Genomic DNA, 19,171 nt, shown 5'->3' with positions numbered 1-19,171 from the left:
CTGCCGGGAACTGGGGGCCACGGTCAGCCTCTCGTCTGGGTACCACCCCCAGACCAACGGGCAGGCAGAGCGGGCGAATCAAGAACTGGAGCAGACACTTCGCTGTGTGACAGCCGCGCACCCGACGGCCTGGAGTACCCACCTGGCCTGGATCGAGTACGCCCACAACAGCCAAGTGTCATCAGCCACCGGCCTCTCCCCGTTTGAGGTGTGCTTGGGGTATCAGCCCCCCTTGTTTCCGGTGGTTGAGGGAGAGGTCGGTGTGCCCTCGGTCCAGGCCCACCTACGGAAGTGCCGTCGGGTGTGGCGGGCCGCCTGCTCTGCCTTGTTGCAGGCCCGGACGAGGGCGAAGAAACATGCAGACCGGCGGCGAGCCCCGGCCCCCAAGTACCGTCCTGGGCAGGAGGTCTGGTTGTCCACGAAGGACATACCCCTACAGGTTGATTCTCCAAAACTGCAAGAACGGTACATCGGACCTTATAAGATCCTCAAGGTCATCAACCCCGCCGCAGTGAGGCTCCAGCTTCCGGCCTCACTGCGGATCCATCCAGTCTTCCACGTTTCCCGGATCAAGCCTCTTCACACCTCACCCCTCTGCACCCCGGGTCCGGCGCCGCCTCCTGCCCGGATCATCGACGGAGCACCGGCTTGGACTGTCCGCCGGCTCCTTGACGTCCGTCGGATGGGCCGGGGTTTTCAGTATCTGGTGGACTGGGAGGGGTACGGCCCCGAGGAGCGCTCCTGGGTGAAGAAGGGCTTCATCCTGGACCCGGCCCTCCTGGCCGACTTCTACCGACGCCATCCGGACAAGCCCGGTCGTGCGCCAGGAGGCGCCCGTTGAGGGGGGGGGTCCTGTTGTGTGGGCCGCTGAAGAGGAGGTACTGCTGGCCCACCACCAACAGAGGGCGCCCTGCCTGGAGTGCGGGCTCCAGGCACCAGAGGGCGCTGCCGCATCATGGGAGTAGCCTGGGTGACAGCTGTCACCCATCACCAGACACAGCTGTTCTACTCAGCACCGAGGTATATCAGGAGGACGGCGTCTCCACCTCAGTGCCGAGATATCGCCTTGAGATAGAGGTAAACTACTCTGCAGCATATTCTGTATATTTGATAATACGTGTTAAACCTTTCAGGACAGCTGACTACCGAAAGCCAATTGCTTGGATAAGTACTCACCTTCCTGTTTTAACGTGACGAGAGGTGGAGGCGGCTTCTTCCCTCTCCGTGTTACTGGGTGCAGCCGCATCCACACCTGTGTGTTTGTTGCTCTCTCTTGCCAGCAGTACCGGATCCGACGAGCGGAGGCAGTGGCCACCTGGGACTTCGGGACTTGGCGGTTCCAGTATTTCCAGGGTTCGGTGGCAGAGGAGATCTGGGTGGTTCCGGTTCGACTCGGACGGACGTCTCCTACCTTCGAGCCTGCCCACACGACACCAGCAGAATTCGGCTTAATCCCAAATTGTTGATTGTTGTATTGGTTGTGCTCGTTTCACAACAGTAAAACTTGTTATTTACCTTCTCCATTGTCCGTTCATTTGCGCCCCCTGTTGTGGGTCCGTGTTCCTACACTTTCACAACACTTGGTCTAAAAAAGTAACCGTTACTGACTGCCACAATTTTTTTTCCTGATTTTTTTATAGTGTTTCTTAAAGCCAGAAAGTTGCCATTTGAAATGACTTTAGTTTTGTGTCATGTCTGTGATGTGCTTTTTTTCTACAAAATTAAACAACTGAATGAACATCCTCCGAGGCCGGTGATTCCATAATTATTGCCAGGGGTTGTATTTATAGCCTAGTATGTAAAACGTTTTCTGTATTTTATGTTAGGAGCATAAATGTATGTATATGTATATTTTGCCTGTCGAAATAAGCTAACTCCAGGTTAAAAATACTTATCGTTTTATAGTGAGTAGATTTTATACATTACTAAGTTCGGATGAACAATTTATACATTTACTTGCCCATCAAAATAAGCAAACTTCTTCAAGTAATTTTTTCAGTGCACACGTGCAGTTACGCGAGGAACCTCATCTCGACGACGCACCTCATCTGGACAGAACACCGGTCTGCACCTCAGTTTAAAAAATGAGAATGATTGAGGCGCTTTTGATTGAGATATAATGCAAAATGTACATTAAATGAGCTTTTCAATATTAAATTCAAATGTCCACAAAATCTGTAATCTGGATCAGATCCAGATCAAACTTTGTCAGTCAATAACGGAAACAATACCACATAACACTGTCAAATATGAAAGAAAGCTGATGTTTTTTGAAAGAGTTTTTTGGAAAAAGTTCACTCAATGTTAAAGATAGCGATTTTCCTGAGTTTGACCTTTGACCTCTGACCTTGAAAACTGAATCACTTCTTGCCTCTCAGGATATGAATCCTCAAAAAAAAAAAAGTTCCTAACGATATATGAAGAATTGTGGGTTACAGGCTGTTCACAAACAGACAAACACGGGTGAAAACATAACCTCTAACAAATAAATGTCTATTATTTTGGGTTGCATGTGTGCACACAAGCTGGGTGAAGGGGTGGGGAGGGGGCACAAATGAGAGAATGACTGCTTTAGACTGGCACAGAAACATCCAAGGTTTGCGCCAACAATAAAATGAAGATAAAGAGCACCGTCAGAGTCATTCCTTTCATACATGTGTCAGTAAGGTGAAGACATTAAAAAAAATACACAGAAAAACTCTTCCAGCCCGTGTTGAAGTTCATACACATCACTGCTACTGCAGATGGGCACAATAACAATAGATCACAAGTAGGAGAACGCAGCCAAACTCTTCAGCCCGGATCCTGATGTCACATGGCTTCTCCTCACAGCCTCCAGCTCAGGAAGCAACTAAAAATACTGACACTTTGACCTTTAAACTCATTTACACCACAGTACACACTGGTGAGGTTTGACGCTCCAAAGCTTCTCAAGTTATTGCACAAATGCAGCCAGCGACGGCTGTGAAAACATCACCCCCATCTCTGTGGGCGTTTAACCTTCAGGCCTGCTTCATATGAGCCGGCTGAAGTTCTGAGTGCGTGTACCTTCGTGGTAAGTTCACTTGGTTTCAGTGCAGAAGGTTCACAGTTCAAGCCCCACCCTGCCAAATAATGTGGAGTTGTGTAAGGAAGGGCATCCGGCGTAAAACGTCTGCCAAATCAACATGCAAATCCACCTTGGATTTGCTGTGGTGACCCTGAGTGTAAACACGGGAGTAGCCGAAGGGACTTCTGACCTTCAGGCAGATTTTACTGTAAAGGATTTCTGGGCTCTGCACTGGGCGGACAGACGCACTCTCCGAGTGCAGCCTGAACATGTGGACAATGAGATTTATTGATCAGCGTGTCTGAGCCCGAGGCGGTTCAGGCGGGTTGGCTCTGAGGCCGGCCGCCGTCTGCCTGTTTCTGTATCGACCCGACATCAGAACAGATGGTGACGGGGTTTGATCCAGTCAGCCGAAGTCTCCGGTTCTGACAAATGAACTGAAATCATCCTCAGATTTATTGAGCAGATAGAAAAAAAAAAGCCTGAACTCTGCTGCTTAGACAAAGAAGGAAACACAGAAATCAGCTCGGAGATCAGGATGCTCAGAAGTTGAACTTGATTCAAGTAACATCAAACACACAGGTTTCTTTTCACCTTTGCACAAGTTGTTTTTGGCCAAATTCAAAATTATAGTTTGCTGACAATTTTTAGACCAAAATGGAGGAAAAAAAGTGCAGCATTTCTGCTATTTTGATTTTCACTGATTCTCATTTCATAATTATTTACCATTTTTACCATCATTCTGTCCTTTCAATGTTTTCTGCTGCTGTTTGTTACAAATCATGATTTCAACAAATTATACGAGCCTCTAAAAACATCTGTAGTATGTAATATGCAATGAGGTGTAAATATACTGCAGTACTAACAGAGTATTATGTGTATCTACTAAGTTCCTTCATGTGGTTTGTTTTGTTCTCAGACTTTGTAATGACACAGTCTGACCTGTGGATGGCGCTGCAACACCATGTGATAAATGTCTCTGTCAACAAGAACCTCTTCAGGGCCACGAACCCAAAATAAAACAAAACAAGGACTTGAAACAAGACCAGAGCAAGAAGACTGAAGTAGAAATGATGGAAACGGAGGAAAAATGTGAAGAATATTTTCTGTGTGAAGCTCAGAATTGTGAGAAACAAACAAAACCGAGGTAAGTGACATTAATATAAATCAGTCAGGACCAAACATTAAAAACCATTTTTATTTGAAAGTATGTCTTTGGATTTCAGCCGGAACCTGATACAAAATTTAAATTAAAGGAACTTGTGAAAGGATTTCAGACCTATAGCAACAAACTAAAACAAAAATAAAAAGCCCGTCACTGCCAAAGTGTCAAAAAACAGGGGCCGTCTCATAAAACTGGGCTGGAATAAAACTTGTGGCATTAATAAATGAATGAAAAATAAAAACGATCTTTGCTGCATTAAAGTTTACATGACTGGACGGTCATACTGTGTTCTGGCCAACGGTACGAGTCCACAACAAACTCATCGTAGTCGGTGCTGTAGGCCAGCGAGCGAATGAAGGCCCCTTTGTCAGCGGGCTCCGGGTAAAACGTGCGTGCTCGTAGGCAAACTCTGTGATCTGTAAGACAAAAGTGTTTGGTTTCTTTGGATGAACTTGAGACGTTCTGTTAAAACGGACTTCTGACTCTCACCTTCACCGCCAGATGAAGAGACACGTCCCTGATGGACGTGAGGGGAGGATAGAGTCTTCCCTCTGACAGGTCCTCCTCCGTCACCAGGTCAGCAAGAGCCTGAGGAACCACAACTCAAATCACAGCGGCAGAGAAAAAGTCCAGCTGACATAAAACAAACAAACAAAAAAACAAAACGGTTTCCTGACTCAATATTGTTTCCTTTTTTCATTAATTGGGTTTGACCCGATTCATGAAAAAGAGAGGTGGGGATGGACCGGTTGCCTGTCTGGGTGGTTGCCACCCGGGGTCCGAGGTGGTTCTGTGGTGCACTGACGTGCGGTACCAGCTTATGCTTAGGATTGTGTCCTGGTCCTACAGACCAACAAATCTTTGCTGAATATGTTGACTTGTTTTATGTAAGGCGCCTTGAGATGGCTTTTGCTGTGATTTGGCGCATTATAAGCTAATTAAATTAAATTAAATTAAATTAATATGAAACAAACTATTTGAACAAAAACTCAAACACGTGAATTCTGCTGCTGAACTGTGGCTCAGATCCGAGCGCTGAGCGGGAATTACCTCTGCAGCAATGAGGAAAACCTCCTCAGGAATATGTCGGATCGAACATGCTGTGACACCCAGGCCCACGCCGGGGAAGATGTAGGCGTTGTTCCCCTGGCCAGGGTGGAGTGTCCTCCCGTCGGGCAGGGTGACCGGGTCAAACGGACTCCCGCTGGCAAAGATGCCCCGCCCCTGCAGAACAATGACTGTTTAGCCACTGAGATCAGACTACAAGCAGCAGGTTAGTCGTGTCCCGTAGCAGCCTCTACTCAAGGTTCTTGAAACAGAGCAATAACGCCACCTGATGGGCATTTACCATTATTGCAGGTACAACAGAGTTTCAGCAAGATCTGTAGTTTGGCAGAAAGTGCGGCGTGACGGCGTACCTCCGTGAACGTATAACACTGCTCAGCGGTGCATTCGGCTTTGATGGTTGGGTTGCTGAGAGCAAAGATGATTGGTCGCTCATTGAAGGAAGCCATGTCCCTGATGATCTGCTTGGAGAACGCTCCGGCAACGGCAGCCACACCTGACACAGAAAGACCATTCTTTACCAATGCTACAAAACAAATTCCATCATCCATCTGTAAACAGTTCATCACATCCGGTCATAAGGACCTGAAGACTCGGACCTTGTTCTCTTGCACAGATATCAGCATCACCAAACGTCTGAGTCCAGTGACCTCAGGACTCCAGACGTTCTTCCCAAACGTCCATATCAGAGTCCGAGGTCACAGAGAAGTTACTGCTGACATAAATGACTCTTTCAACACCTTTGTGCAGTTTGTGAATTACAGTGATGTGTTTACTGTTCACACGTCTCTGCATAACAAACTGACCGCGATGACCTTCTAATACTGATACGCCATCAATACAAACCAGTATATCAAGAAAAATAAATATAAGAAGGTCAAGAGACCCTGAAGTCCTTTGGACAGGTCGGGCCTGTGAACATGCGCTGGTGCATCCAAAAGACCAAGAAAAAGTCATTTTGACCAAATATGGGGACATTCAAGGACAACATTTTGGTTCCCTGTCGGCAGCCTCCCAAAGAATGTTTATGCAAAATCAGACAAAAACCTATTTAACCCCTTAACGCCCATCGTTGCATATATGCTACAATATTTGACACAAATATGCAACATACCAAATTGGCCTGTATGCCCGTTGTCGCAAATTTGCAACATACCATAATTCTTATTATAACATTATAACATAAAGTCATTACCAGAATACCCAATATTAGTATCTAGTTTTTGTGCAAAAGTGAAATGAATAATCTCAACATTATTTACCATCTACTTAAAGGCAAAAACACACACAAATCATTTTTTTATATACAGCTATATAAATTCGGGCGTTAAGGGGTTAACAATTTTTCTGCAATTAACTGAACAGCGGGAAAATGGAATTATTTTGCTCTTCTTCAGGGGCCTCGGGGGGCCGACAGGGATTCAATCCACATGTAACCTGCTAAATGAGGCGTGCTCAGCCAATCAGAACCCTTTTATGAAACTGAAGAGCGAGGAGAGCCGAGAACATACAGGAACACAGGGAACGAGCACACAACAGGTGTTACCAATGATGGCTGTGGGTTTGAGGTCCTGAACCACTTCCTCCAGTTTCTCCATCTGTCGGTGCTCGTGAGCAAACCTCTCCTTCTTGCGAGTCAGGTGGTCACGACCCTAATGGCACAAAGAAAGCAAGGAACATTAAACCATGAGTAGACCTAAAACCATTTCAGCACTGATGGGATGAAGGATTTCCTGCACGTGTTCCTGTGGAGCTCCTGGATCATCACAGTGAGGCTGAGGAAAGGACACATTGACGATGAGTGAAAGACAGAAGCCACAAGGAGAAGAAATGCAGACGGCTGGCAGTGGGTTTTGTTTTGCCAGGTTCTTGTTTTGGGTTCTTTTTCTCTCGGCTCATCTCAGTGATCGTGATCATTTTGTTGAACTTATTCCCTGTAAGGTTCCACATCTGCCCACTTTGATCTTCTGAGAGTTTTGGACTTGGTGAAATATTAATGTTGTCTTTGCTTGTGGCCCAGTCACACGGCACACGACGATTCCTGAACGAAGGGGAAAAGTAAAAAACGTCACAATTCGTTGAGAAAAGGTGGACGAAAGAGCTTTTATCACCAAACACTCTGCGAAGCAACAGTGCAAAAGGGACAAAAGAGGAAATTAACAAAACCGAAGCTCACGATCTCGACACTTTAACGAAATGCGCCTGGAGCCACAGCTGGAGCAGTGTGTGTCTGAATCTCTGAGTTCCAGGACTCGGTGCTGGGACGGAGCTCATAGCACCTGAGTCCTGGAGAAACTGCAAACAGAATCTGTGGAGATCTGTGCGCACGTCGGTGGACCACCTGCTCTGGTTCCTCGTCTAGAACAAAAGAGGGATCATCTCCATCATCATCAGAATCCACACTGTCTGTCCACACACTGCGCGCTCCGTCTTACTCCAATTAAAAAAAAAATTGTGCTGTGGTCACTGCTGTATCACTGTATTCTCTTACTATAAGCCATATATATTTATTTATAACAGAAAACTGTCAAAAGGGAGAATAAATATAAGTGTAAAGATGATTGAATATATCAGAGCAGTAAATTAATCAGTGCGTGTGAACGCGCGCATTGACTCACATGTGCGGTTATTTCCACCAGCTGATCACTGATCCACAACGTGAATTCTTCCTACCAGAACAGCTCTTTATATCATCATTTTGATTCATCTACCTGTTCCCACATGTACATAAGGGCTGGATTGTCATTCCTACACTCAGATTGTTATATTTAAATACAAAATAATAAGCGCACACAGGAGCTGCTACTGCTGCTGATGCTACATTCAAGTACCGTCGGAAATTACACAATTGTTTTGTTATTTCAAATTCAGCAGTTGCTTGTGGCAAAATAATTAATTATATCCACACAAAAGATTAATTCTGGCCTATGTAATGTGCCTGAGCCCATTGAAGCTGCCCCCCCACACAGATAAAAAAAATCCAAGCAAGCAGGCTGAGTTTGTCCTGTAATTTCTGATGGTACATGAAGCAGCAGCAGCCTCAGTGCTCACAAACCGGCTTCTGCACTGTGTGAAAACACTCAGCTGCTCCAATGAAGTCAAATTAAACAATAACATTACAAAAACTAAACGCAGCTAAAAAAAAACAAAAAAAAAACGCCAAGAACGACAGCAAAACGAGACACAGATGAATTAAGGTTTTCGTTGCCCTTTGTTCAAATTTTTTAACATTTTAAAATCCTGACAAAGCGCCAGCTGCAGGAACAAAGCTGCAGAAAGGTTAAACGATGCCAACGAAAGTCCAGATTTCTTGTTTCGTCAGGGCTTCGTTACCCTTCGTTAAGTGCCGTGTGACTGGGCCTTTGGTTTGGTTGAACAGATGTAAGATCAGATGATAATCAAGATGTTCATTAATATTTAAATTAACTAATTAAACAGTAGTTTACAGAAATTCCAAATAAAAGGAAGAGAAAGATTAATAAATATAAATACAGATGGAAACTAAGTTTATTGATCTAATGACTGCTTTTACTCAAGCATGAATTAAAGCTTGTCGCCTTCATGCCATGTGTCGATTTTACTTCCTGGGTTATTGTGGAGGAGAATTCAGGGATCCTGAAACAGAACGGCCACAGTGTGCCGCCGCTGTTAGCATCTCAAACGCAACACCGCCTGTACTCGATGCACTTCTTCACTGTCCGTGTCGATGACCACTAAAACATCTGCACTGTGAAGACTATTGCTTATGGTGGTCACAGGCTAGGTGTCACCACCAGAGGGCGCTCTTCCTGACCACGGCTGCCTATGTGCTTGCTTGGGGACTTTTACCCTTTTGAAGCACCTCGGCATGAATTTGGTGCTTTATCAATAAACTGAAGTGAATTTATTTTTTTAACATTAACCGATTTAAAGATCGCCGGACTAAATTTAGTGGAAGTTACGTAACTGGTCTACCAGTGGTTTTCAGAGTCAGCTTAAATGCTGATACGCGAGCAAAAAAGTGAGTTATGCTAATCAGTCATTATCTGATTTGCTAAACTGCACCCACCACTCTAAAAAATGTGTGCAATAAAGGTAAAAAAAATTGACAGCTACATCTACACCGACACTCAGCCAATTTATTAGGTACACAGTCGTACCCGGTGTTTCCGTCTGATCCCAGACTTTGAGTTGCACATGGATGCGATGTGAGCCGACACATGAATAAACGACTTTAATGACTGTGGTCCAGACGACCATCAGATTATATTAAACTGTGGGCTTGAGTACCGTGAAGTATTACAGTAGTTAAACTAAGACACCTTGACGATGAGTCCTTTGGAGTCAACCATCCAGATCTTCCTCAGACTCTCTTCCTGTGTGAGTCCTTCCTTCTTCATCACCATGGTGATGAGTGCAGCGATCCCGGTGGCTGCCTAGCAGGAGGAAAATCCAGCTTCATTATAGGTTTATAACAGATTTAACAGGTCAAAACTCTCTGCCAGCAGATTTCCAGGCTTGTCGCACCCACCTCGCCTGCACCTTGGAACAAAACTGTGTGGTCACACATTTTGGTCTTTGTGACGCGCAGCGCAGCCAGGAGTCCAGCCACGGCTACTGCAGCTGTGCCTGAGGGAGATGAAACAGCAACATGAAGCTGAGACATGAAGAGTCTCGCTCCCAGAACACAGGTGAGCCATGGTTCGAAGCAGAGGGTCGTCTAGCAGCAGTGTGCACTGTGCAGCGCGTGTGACGTGTGGGCACTCTGCAGGTCAGCAGGTGACATCTTTGTCCATGATGTTGGTGTTGGACACTTTTTCAACACAAACGTCAGGATTTTCCACATGTTTCAAAGTGACATAAAGTGTTAAGAATGAATGAGTGAACAGTGGCAGCAGAGAGCAGGCCCATACCTTGGATGTCGTCGTTGAAGGTGCAGTACTGGTTGCGGTATTTCTTCAGAAGACGAAAAGCATTAATATTTGCAAAGTCTTCAAACTGTATCAGACAGTTCATTCCGTACCTGTAAAGAGAAGATCCAACTTCAAAATGTCACAACAACAGACATGAAGAAAGGAGGGACAAGAGGATGAGCCTTTATCTCTTAGTCCATCAGCCATTCCTGTGTGGACCACGGTTCACTGAGGTTTAGGCCCCTTAAATGGTACCGAAAACCTGCTCGGTCTAAGGTCATACAGACTCACACACAAGGCCTTCTGCCTTCAAATATTTCATTTCAGTCCTGAGGAAGGTTTTTGATTGTGGGAGGAAACCCACACAGACATGGGGAGAACATGCAAACTCCGCACAGAAAGGCCAGGAAGTAGGCATGTGGAGATTAATCGATACACATCGGTATCTAGATTTGTATTGATCTAACATGCACAATGCAAGTGCATCGATTCATTCAGTGTGCATCGATTCATTCAGTGTGCATCGATTCATTCAGTGTGCATCGATTCATCTGACAGGTTGAATCATGATGAATCACTCGCTGCCTGCTTGCATTGATTTTTTTCCAAGGCACAGTGAATGCACCACGGACGGAAGCTGGAAAACACAACTACCACAACAAACATGACATCAACAGCCTTTTTGCTTAATGATTCCTGTTCGGGACACCAGAGTGGACGTTGTTTCGAAGGGTGTTTATCGGGAAAATGATCATTTCTCTACATTGATTGCAGACTGCAGCGGGTCTGCTTGAAGCAACGCAGCAGCACTTTGACCCGCTGTTCACTGGTTCTCTGCTTCGCTGGTTTTCAGAAGCGGCAAGTCTGCAACGTCTTCATGAACCCCTCTGAAAGCCATTTAAAGATGTCAATCGTGAGTCACCTTTGTATGGATTAAAGCAGTGGTGTCCAAACTATTCCAGAAAGGGCCGAGATGGTGCAGGTTTTCTTTGCAGCCATTGACTCCAGCAGGTGATTTCACTGATTAACATCATTTTGAGCAGGTGGGACAAGTTCATTAGTGAAATCACCTGCTGGAGTCAGTGGCTGCAAAGAAAACCTGCACCATCTCGGCCCTTTCTGGAATAGTTTGGACACCACTGGATTAAAGTCATGAACTGGGAATCTTGTCCTGTTGTGGGCAAGAAACGAGAATCATCCTTCATTCCACACCGGAGTTTTACACGACAGTTCTCTGCCATGAGCACCAATCATGCATAAACTGAAGTTGTCCATCAGGTAAAGGAAACAATAATAATAATAATAATAATAATAATATCCTCCAAAGAGCCGTGCAGATTTCGGTCTGAATTAATAACTTCAGAGCGAATCACCGTTTTAAATCAAACGACACCTCTGTCCAAACATTATAATACAAACAATAAACTACAACTGACCAAAACAGTTTTTTTTCCGACAAAATGAGACGTCCTGTGTTCTTTATGAATTACATCCTGATGTGCAGCCGGCTGAAGAGTTCAGCTCAGAGTCTGTGGAGTTACATTTGTGTCATTAATGTCTGAAAGGAAATGCTTTTTGAGAAATCTACAGACTTTGTTTATTTTTATTTATGTCCAGAGATCAAGGATCCATATTTATTTACTTAAAGACTCAATAAAATGTTGACATAGAAAACCTGTAAAGCCTACTTTTAGTACACAGAAAATTCACAAGAGGTATCGATAAGGAATCGGATCGATAAGTGGAATCAATAATGGTATCACTATCGATAAAATCTTATCAATACCAATCCCTAATCGTATCGCACCAAATCACATCATATCGCATCATGAGGAATTGAACTGCCATCAAATCCCTATCAAATCACACTGAATCGGGAACAGGGGTGAATCGTATCGCATCGTATCGTCAGTACTAGTGGAAAGCGAACTCACAACCTTCTTGCTGTGAGGCATCAGTGCTAACCACTAATCCACCATATTTAGAATAATGTCTGAAATTCAGAATCATCAAACGAACTACATACAAGTGGATCAAAAGAAGAACACTTTTAAGCCATTCCAAGAAATGCCTTTGGACGTGTTTGGACAAGCTGTTAGCGGTTCCTTAACAACAGAACCTCACAGTGAGTGTCCATAAGGGACGACACAAACACAAAGTATGAGTCCAAAGACCACGAGAGCCCACTCAGTCTCCTAGGAAACCAGAAGGTGTTCATTTGTTGAGACGGTGCTCAGTTGACCAACCACGTATAGATGGTATAGAAACTACAATCCTGCAGCAACTAGAATACAAAACTTTACAAGAAGCAGTGGCCTAGGTGGCCTAGGTTCTCAAAATGAAAGAAAGCAAAAAAACAAGCACATTTCAAGCTGCATGTCACTTCAAAACCACACGTACGTTGAGACAGACGGAGAGACGAAGAAGCGTCTGCTGTGGCTACGTTCATACAGAAGCCTTTCGGCAGGGTTGTGTGGAGTTATGATTTTGTTATTTGAGGTTTATGATGTAGCCACCATCAAAGAAATAGTAAAAGTTGATCTTTACTCACGCTACTTACGCTTGCACAAACAGCAAGTGCACAAAGCCGCCGTGCAACCCAACTTTAATTGTGGGTTTATTCCAGATGGTGAAACAATTGCAGGAAAGGGTGAGGTTGGCGCGCGCTCATGCTACAGTAACTGTGTGATGGAGGAACGCCGGGGACGGGCAAAGCAAAGCAGACAGACCGATATGTCATCAAATCCCAGACACCTGCGACCCCGTGCCTAAAATGAACAAGACGGAGCAGTGACAATCAAATACGTGGTTTATGGATGATGACTTTAGTCACGATAGCTCATTCTGAAATTTTCACTGTCCTCGTCTTGCACTTCAATCACTTCCTAAAACCAGTGATGGGCACAGCTAACCAAAAAGTTAGCTCCGATAACGCTTAATCCACTAAATGAAAAGTTAACTTTTCTAAAGCTAAACCGTTAAACCCCTAACAAATTTAGTGTTAGTTAGTTACAGATAAAAGCTAAACTGATAACTTTCAGTATTGACTTCAGTACACTGGCAGCTACTGACACAACGAGAAAACACTTCTGTGTCAGATCAGCCTTCTCTCAGCAAAAGAGACCTGGTGACCAGAGAGAAAGGAGGCGAAAAGCAAAAGGAAGAAAGTGAGGAAAATAAAGACTATTTCTCTTCACACCATACAGACTCGCCGGCATATCAGCTAAGTCATTCACAGGCATACAGTTTTGACTTATGGTTAGTAAATGGCAGTGGCCAGTGGCTAAAAGGGTGGATGATGGAGAATGAACACAAGTTTGTTACAGGATGATCAATTTGCCATAAAACCTGGGGAAGATATAAGAATATTTTAGGAATTAAATAAAGGAACAACAGAGAGAGATTATCCACGGTGAACACTGCCATCTACTGGCCAGTAGATGGCAGTGTTCATGGCAGTATGATCACTATTTGCCGCCTGCCACACATTGGCTAAAAGTGCTGAATCTACTTAAACAGAATTTTCACTTTTCAAATTGCATTTTTCTTTACAAATGAAAAAAATTACATATTTGCAAACATATATTTATTTGTAAAACCCACGACACATTTCATCAAGTTGTGTGTGCAGCCAACCACTCATGTCAGGAAACTAATTTACCCATAATGCACTGCAGTATGTGTGTCTAAATGCTAAAACCTTCCAAATTTGTGAATTACTTCAAAACTAAAACATATAGCTGATATTTTCACTTTATAAAACTACAGACATGATGTTAATTTAAATAACTTGCCTGGAATTAGTTTGTTTAAAAATTTAACCATAAGTCAAAACTGTCTGCCTGTGCATTACTTGCGTGATGTGCCGGTGAGTCTGTATGGTGTGAAATTATCTTTTTTTCTGTCTCTCTTCCTTTCTGTCTGGTAGTCAGCTCTTCTCTGCCTGCAGAGGATAGAGCTGGACCTCTCATAGCTGTCTGTCTGCTACAAAACATTTATCAGACAGGCACTAAAATCTTTCATTTCAGACTTCACAAATGTTTTTAACTGTTAAGCTTTATTTACTATGCCCGCAAAAAAATATGTTAGTGGTCTAAAAATGATCAGACCTAAATTTATCGGAAGCTAATTGGTCCACTGATGGTTTCAAAGTTATCTGAAAAGGTAATCCGCTAATGAAAACATTAGCTTTGATAATTAGTGGTTCACGGATTAGCAGAACTGTGCCCACCACCGCCTAAAACTCTGCCACCAGTGTCACACCCAGTAAAGCTGTTTTCCACTTTAAATCTTTGGTGTCCAGATGATTAAAGTGAGGAAGAAAAGAAGCGGTAAGAAATGCGGGGTCAGAGGTGACCTTTGGAGGTCAGCTGGGCTAAGATGTGATGTCTCGGGTCAGACTTCACCCTTTCTAGTGTCGTACTGTGAGACGTTCAACTCCTAAAAGCAGAGACAGATTTTCTGCCAACGCAGCACTTGCCTTAAAGAGAAAAACGTGTTTTCTATCAGGCCGAAACAAGCGCTAAAGCACCGCCGCTGTCTGAAGACGACAAACATGAAGCCATAAAGTTTTCATTGTGTGGGGTTTTGGCTTGACGAAGAGCGGCGAGGACAGATGTGAGACGATCTGAGCGTCACTGCAGCGCCTTTGTGAGAGTTTGACTTGTAGCAACTGTTGCAGAGGTCACGTCGGTTCCACCAGAACCAAGATGCTCTGGAGGCGTTTTGTTCCCTTCATAGAATAAAAGAGGATTAAACCTTGAAATGAAACATGGCAGCAGTAGATATTAAATCCAATAAATGACTTTAAAATGAGAGACAGAAAAGCAACTCTCGATGCTGCTCTGAGAACGGGCTGTGAATGCGTGCACGTTTATGGGCTTTCACTGACCATAAACCAGAGTTTGTAAGTGTGGCTGTGGTGCAGCAGGGAAAAAGGAGCCTCTTTCCAACGCAGAGAGCTGTGCTGGTCCGACCGAGCCAGTAAGGACCAGAGGCTTTCTGACAACATGTCGGCTTCGGCACTTTGCACAGAACAAAGTTCTTCTTGGAGGTCATTTGTGTTCATTGTCCCCATTTGGCCTGAAAGTCTGACATCCTTCTCTGGTGACCTTCTGAATTAAACACCAAAATCCCACAATGCACTCTGCTGCCAGCTGGATTAAAAAAAAAAAAACCTGGACAAAGAGGCAGGATTTGGTTTTGTGTCTAAACTGAAGATGAGAGCAGTAACCCAAACAAGAGCAGGCACACCCAGAGATGAAAAACACAAGTCCTGTGTGTAGTACACCAAAAATACACAAAATACACTGAAATATCAAACTTTAGAGTTGGACAAAGTAAGTTTATCTCTTGTCACACATTCATTTATTTATTATGTTACATTATTAAGACAGAAAACCAAATTTTATGACTGTGTGAAAGTAAAAATATAATGCAATGCTAAAATACACTCGGCCATATGAGCATTGTGTTTGTCATAATTTGCAGTTGTTTGCGTGAGCGTGTGTGTGTGTGTGTGCGTACATGAGCTTTTGACAAGAGCATAAGTTGCACAAATCAAGGAATATTTGTAGATCACCTTCTGTGCATTTTTAGGTATTAATGAGACAAATGTATCTCCATCGGAAGTTAGCTTTGAATTAGCGGACATTAGTGTGCATGCTAACGTCCTCTAAATCAATCAATCAATCAACTTTTTTCTTGTATAGCGCCAAATCACAACAAACAGTTGCCCCAAGGCGCTCCACATTGCAAGGCAAGGCCATACAATAATTATGAAACACAGTCTACGTCTAAAGCAACATAACCAAGGGATGGTCCAGGGTCACCCGACCCAGCCCTAACTATAAGCCTTAGCGAAAAGGAAAGTTTTAAGCCTAATCTTAAAAGTAGAGAGGGTATCTGTCTCCCTGATCTGAATTGGGAGCTGGTTCCACAGGAGAGGAGCCTGAAAGCTGAAGGCTCTGCCTCCCATTCTACTCTTACAAACCCTAGGAACTACAAGTAAGCCCGCAGTCTGAGAGCGAAGCGCTCTAATGGGGTAATATGGTACTACGAGGTCCCTAAGATAAGATGGGACCTGATTATTCAAAACCTTATAAGTAAGAAGAAGAATTTTAAATTCTATTCTAGCATTAACAGGAAGCCAATGAAGGGAGGTCAACACGGGTGAGATATGCTCTCTCCTGCTAGTCCCCGTCAGTACTCTAGCTGCAGCATTCTGAACCAACTGAAGGCTTTTTAGGGAACTTTTAGGACAACCTGATAATAATGAATTACAATAGTCCAGCCTAGAGGAAATAAATGCATGAATTAGTTTTTCAGCATCACTCTGAGACAAGACCTTTCTGATTTTAGAGATATTGCGTAAATGCAAAAAGGCAGTCCTACATATTTGTTTAATATGCGCTTTGAATGACATATCCTGATCAAAAATAACTCCAAGATTTCTCACAGTATTACTAGAGATCAGGGAAATGCCATCCAGAGTAACGATCTGGTTAGACACCATGCTTCTAAGATTTGTGGGGCCAAGTACAATAACTTCAGTTTTATCTGAGTTTAAAAGCAGGAAATTAGAGGTCATCCATGTCTTTATGTCTGTAAGACAATCCTGCAGTTTAGCTAATTGGTGCGTATCCTCTGGCTTCATGGATAGATAAAGCTGGGTATCATCTGCGTAACAATGAAAATTTAAGCAATACCATCTAATAATACTGCCCAAGGGAAGCATGTATAAAGTGAATAAAATTGGTCCTAGCACAGAACCTTGTGGAACTCCATAATTAACTTTAGTCTGTGAAGAAGATTCCCCATTTACATGAACAAACTGTAATCTATTAGACAAATATGATTCAAACCACCGCAGCGCAATGCCTTTAATACCTATGGCATGCTCTAATCTCTGTAATAAAATTTTATGGTCAACAGTATCAAAAGCAGCACTGAGGTCCAACAGAACAAGCACAGAGATAAGTCCACTGTCCGAAGCCATAAGAAGATCATTTGTAACCTTCACTAATGCTGTTTCTGTACTATGATGAATTCTAAAAACCTGCCTGAAACTCTTCAAATAGACCATTCCTCTGCAGGTGATCAGTTAGCTGTTTTACAACTACCCTCTCAAGAATCTTTGAGAGAAAAGGAAGGTTGGAGATTGGCCTATAATTAGCTAAGATAGCTGGGTCAAGTGATGGCTTTTTAAGTAATGGTTTAATTACTGCCACCTTAAAGGCCTGTGGTACATAACCAACTAACAAAGATAGATTGATCATATTTAAGATTGAAGCATTAAATAATGGTAGGACTTCCTTGAGCAGCCTGGCAGGAATGGGGTCTAATAAGCATGTTGATGGTTTGGATGAAGTAACTAATGAAAATAACTCAGACAGAACAATCGGAGAGAAAGAGTCTAACCAAATACCGGCATCACTGAAAGCAGCCAAAGATAACGATACATCTTTGGGATGGTTATGAGTAATTTTTCTCTAATAGTCAAAATTTTGTTAGCAAAGAAAGTCATGAAGTCATTACTAGTTAAAGTTAATGGAATACTCAGCTCAATAGAGCTCTGACTCTTTGTCAGCCTGGCTACAGTGCTGAAAAGAAACCTGGGGTTGTTCTTATTTTCTTCAATTAGTGATGAGTAGAAAGATGTCCTAGCTTCACGAAGGGCTTTCTTATAGAGCAACAAACTCTTTTTCCAGGCTAAGTGAAGATCTTCTAAATTAGTGAGACGCCATTTCCTCTCCAACTTACGGGTTATCTGCTTTAAGCTACGAGTTTGTGAGTTATACCACGGAGTCAGACACTTCTGATTTAAAGCTCTCTTTTTCAGAGGAGCTACAGCATCCAAAGTTGTCTTCAATGAGGATGTAAAACTATTGACAAGATACTCTAACTCCCTTACAGAGTTTAGGTAGCTACTCTGCTCTGTGTTGGTATATGACATTAGAGAACATAAAGAAGGAATCATATCCTTAAACCTAGTTACAGCGCTTTCTGAAAGACTTCTAGTGTAATGAAACTTATTCCCCACTGCAGGGTAGTCCATCAGGGTAAATGTAAATGTTATTAAAAAATGATCAGACAAAAGGGAGTTTTCAGGGAATACTGTTAAGTCTTCTATTTCCATACCATAAGTCAGAACAAGATCTAAAATATGATTAAAGTGGTGGGTGGACTCATTTACTTTTTGAGCAAAGCCGATAGAGTCTAATAATAGATTAAATGCAGTGTTGAGGCTGTCATTCTCAGCATCTGTGTGGATGTTAAAATCGCCCACTATAATTATCTTATCTGAGCTAAGCACTAAGTCAGACAAAAGGTCTGAAAATTCACAGAGAAACTCACAGTAACGACCAGGTGGACGATAGATAATAACAAATAAAACTGGTTTTTGGGACTTCCAATTTGGATGGACAAGACTAAGAGACAAGCTTTCAAATGAATTAAAGCTCTGTCTAGGTTTTTGATTAATTAATAAGCTGGAATGGAAGATTGCTGCTAATCCTCCGCCCCGGCCCGTGCTACGAGCATTCTGACAGTTAGTGTGACTCGGGGGTGTTGACTCATTTAAACTAACATATTCATCCTGCTGTAACCAAGTTTCTGTTAGGCAGAATAAATCAATACGTTGATCAATTATTATATCATTTACCAACAGGGACTTAGAAGAAAGAGACCTAATGTTTAATAGACCACATTTAACTGTTTAGTCTGTGGTGCAATTGAAGGTGCTATATTATTTTTTCTTTTTGAATTTTATGCTTAAATAGATTTTTGCTAGTTATTGGTGGTCTGGGAGCAGGCACCGTCTCTACGGGGATGGGTAATGAGGGGATGGCAGGGGGAGAGAAGCTGCAGAGAGGTGTATAAGACCACAGCTCTGCCTCCTGGTCCCAACGCTAGACAGTCACAGTTTGGAGGATCCCAAAAAATTGGCCAGATTTCTAGAAATGAGAGCTGCTCCCTCTAAAGTGGGATGGATGCCGTCTC

General features: G+C 43.3%; 1 protein-coding gene across 1 annotated transcript in view; it reads right to left on the bottom strand.

Annotated features, from left to right (window-relative positions):
* Nucleotides 1–4,416: 4,416 nt before the first annotated feature.
* Nucleotides 4,417–19,171, bottom strand: part of me1 (malic enzyme 1, NADP(+)-dependent, cytosolic) — a 236,921-nt gene continuing 222,166 nt past the window's right edge. The window contains 9 exon segments of the mRNA XM_034175424.1: nt 4,417–4,606; nt 4,609–4,630; nt 4,704–4,802; nt 5,265–5,438; nt 5,633–5,775; nt 6,826–6,931; nt 9,581–9,694; nt 9,790–9,887; nt 10,172–10,281. Coding sequence (XP_034031315.1) covers nt 4,470–4,606; nt 4,609–4,630; nt 4,704–4,802; nt 5,265–5,438; nt 5,633–5,775; nt 6,826–6,931; nt 9,581–9,694; nt 9,790–9,887; nt 10,172–10,281 — 1,003 coding nt within the window. The 3' untranslated portion in view covers nt 4,417–4,469.

This window comes from Thalassophryne amazonica, chromosome 7 (assembly GCF_902500255.1).
Source record: "Thalassophryne amazonica chromosome 7, fThaAma1.1, whole genome shotgun sequence".
In the NCBI taxonomy this organism is placed as follows: domain Eukaryota; kingdom Metazoa; phylum Chordata; class Actinopteri; order Batrachoidiformes; family Batrachoididae; genus Thalassophryne; species Thalassophryne amazonica.
This window is presented reverse-complemented; position numbering and strand designations above follow the sequence as displayed.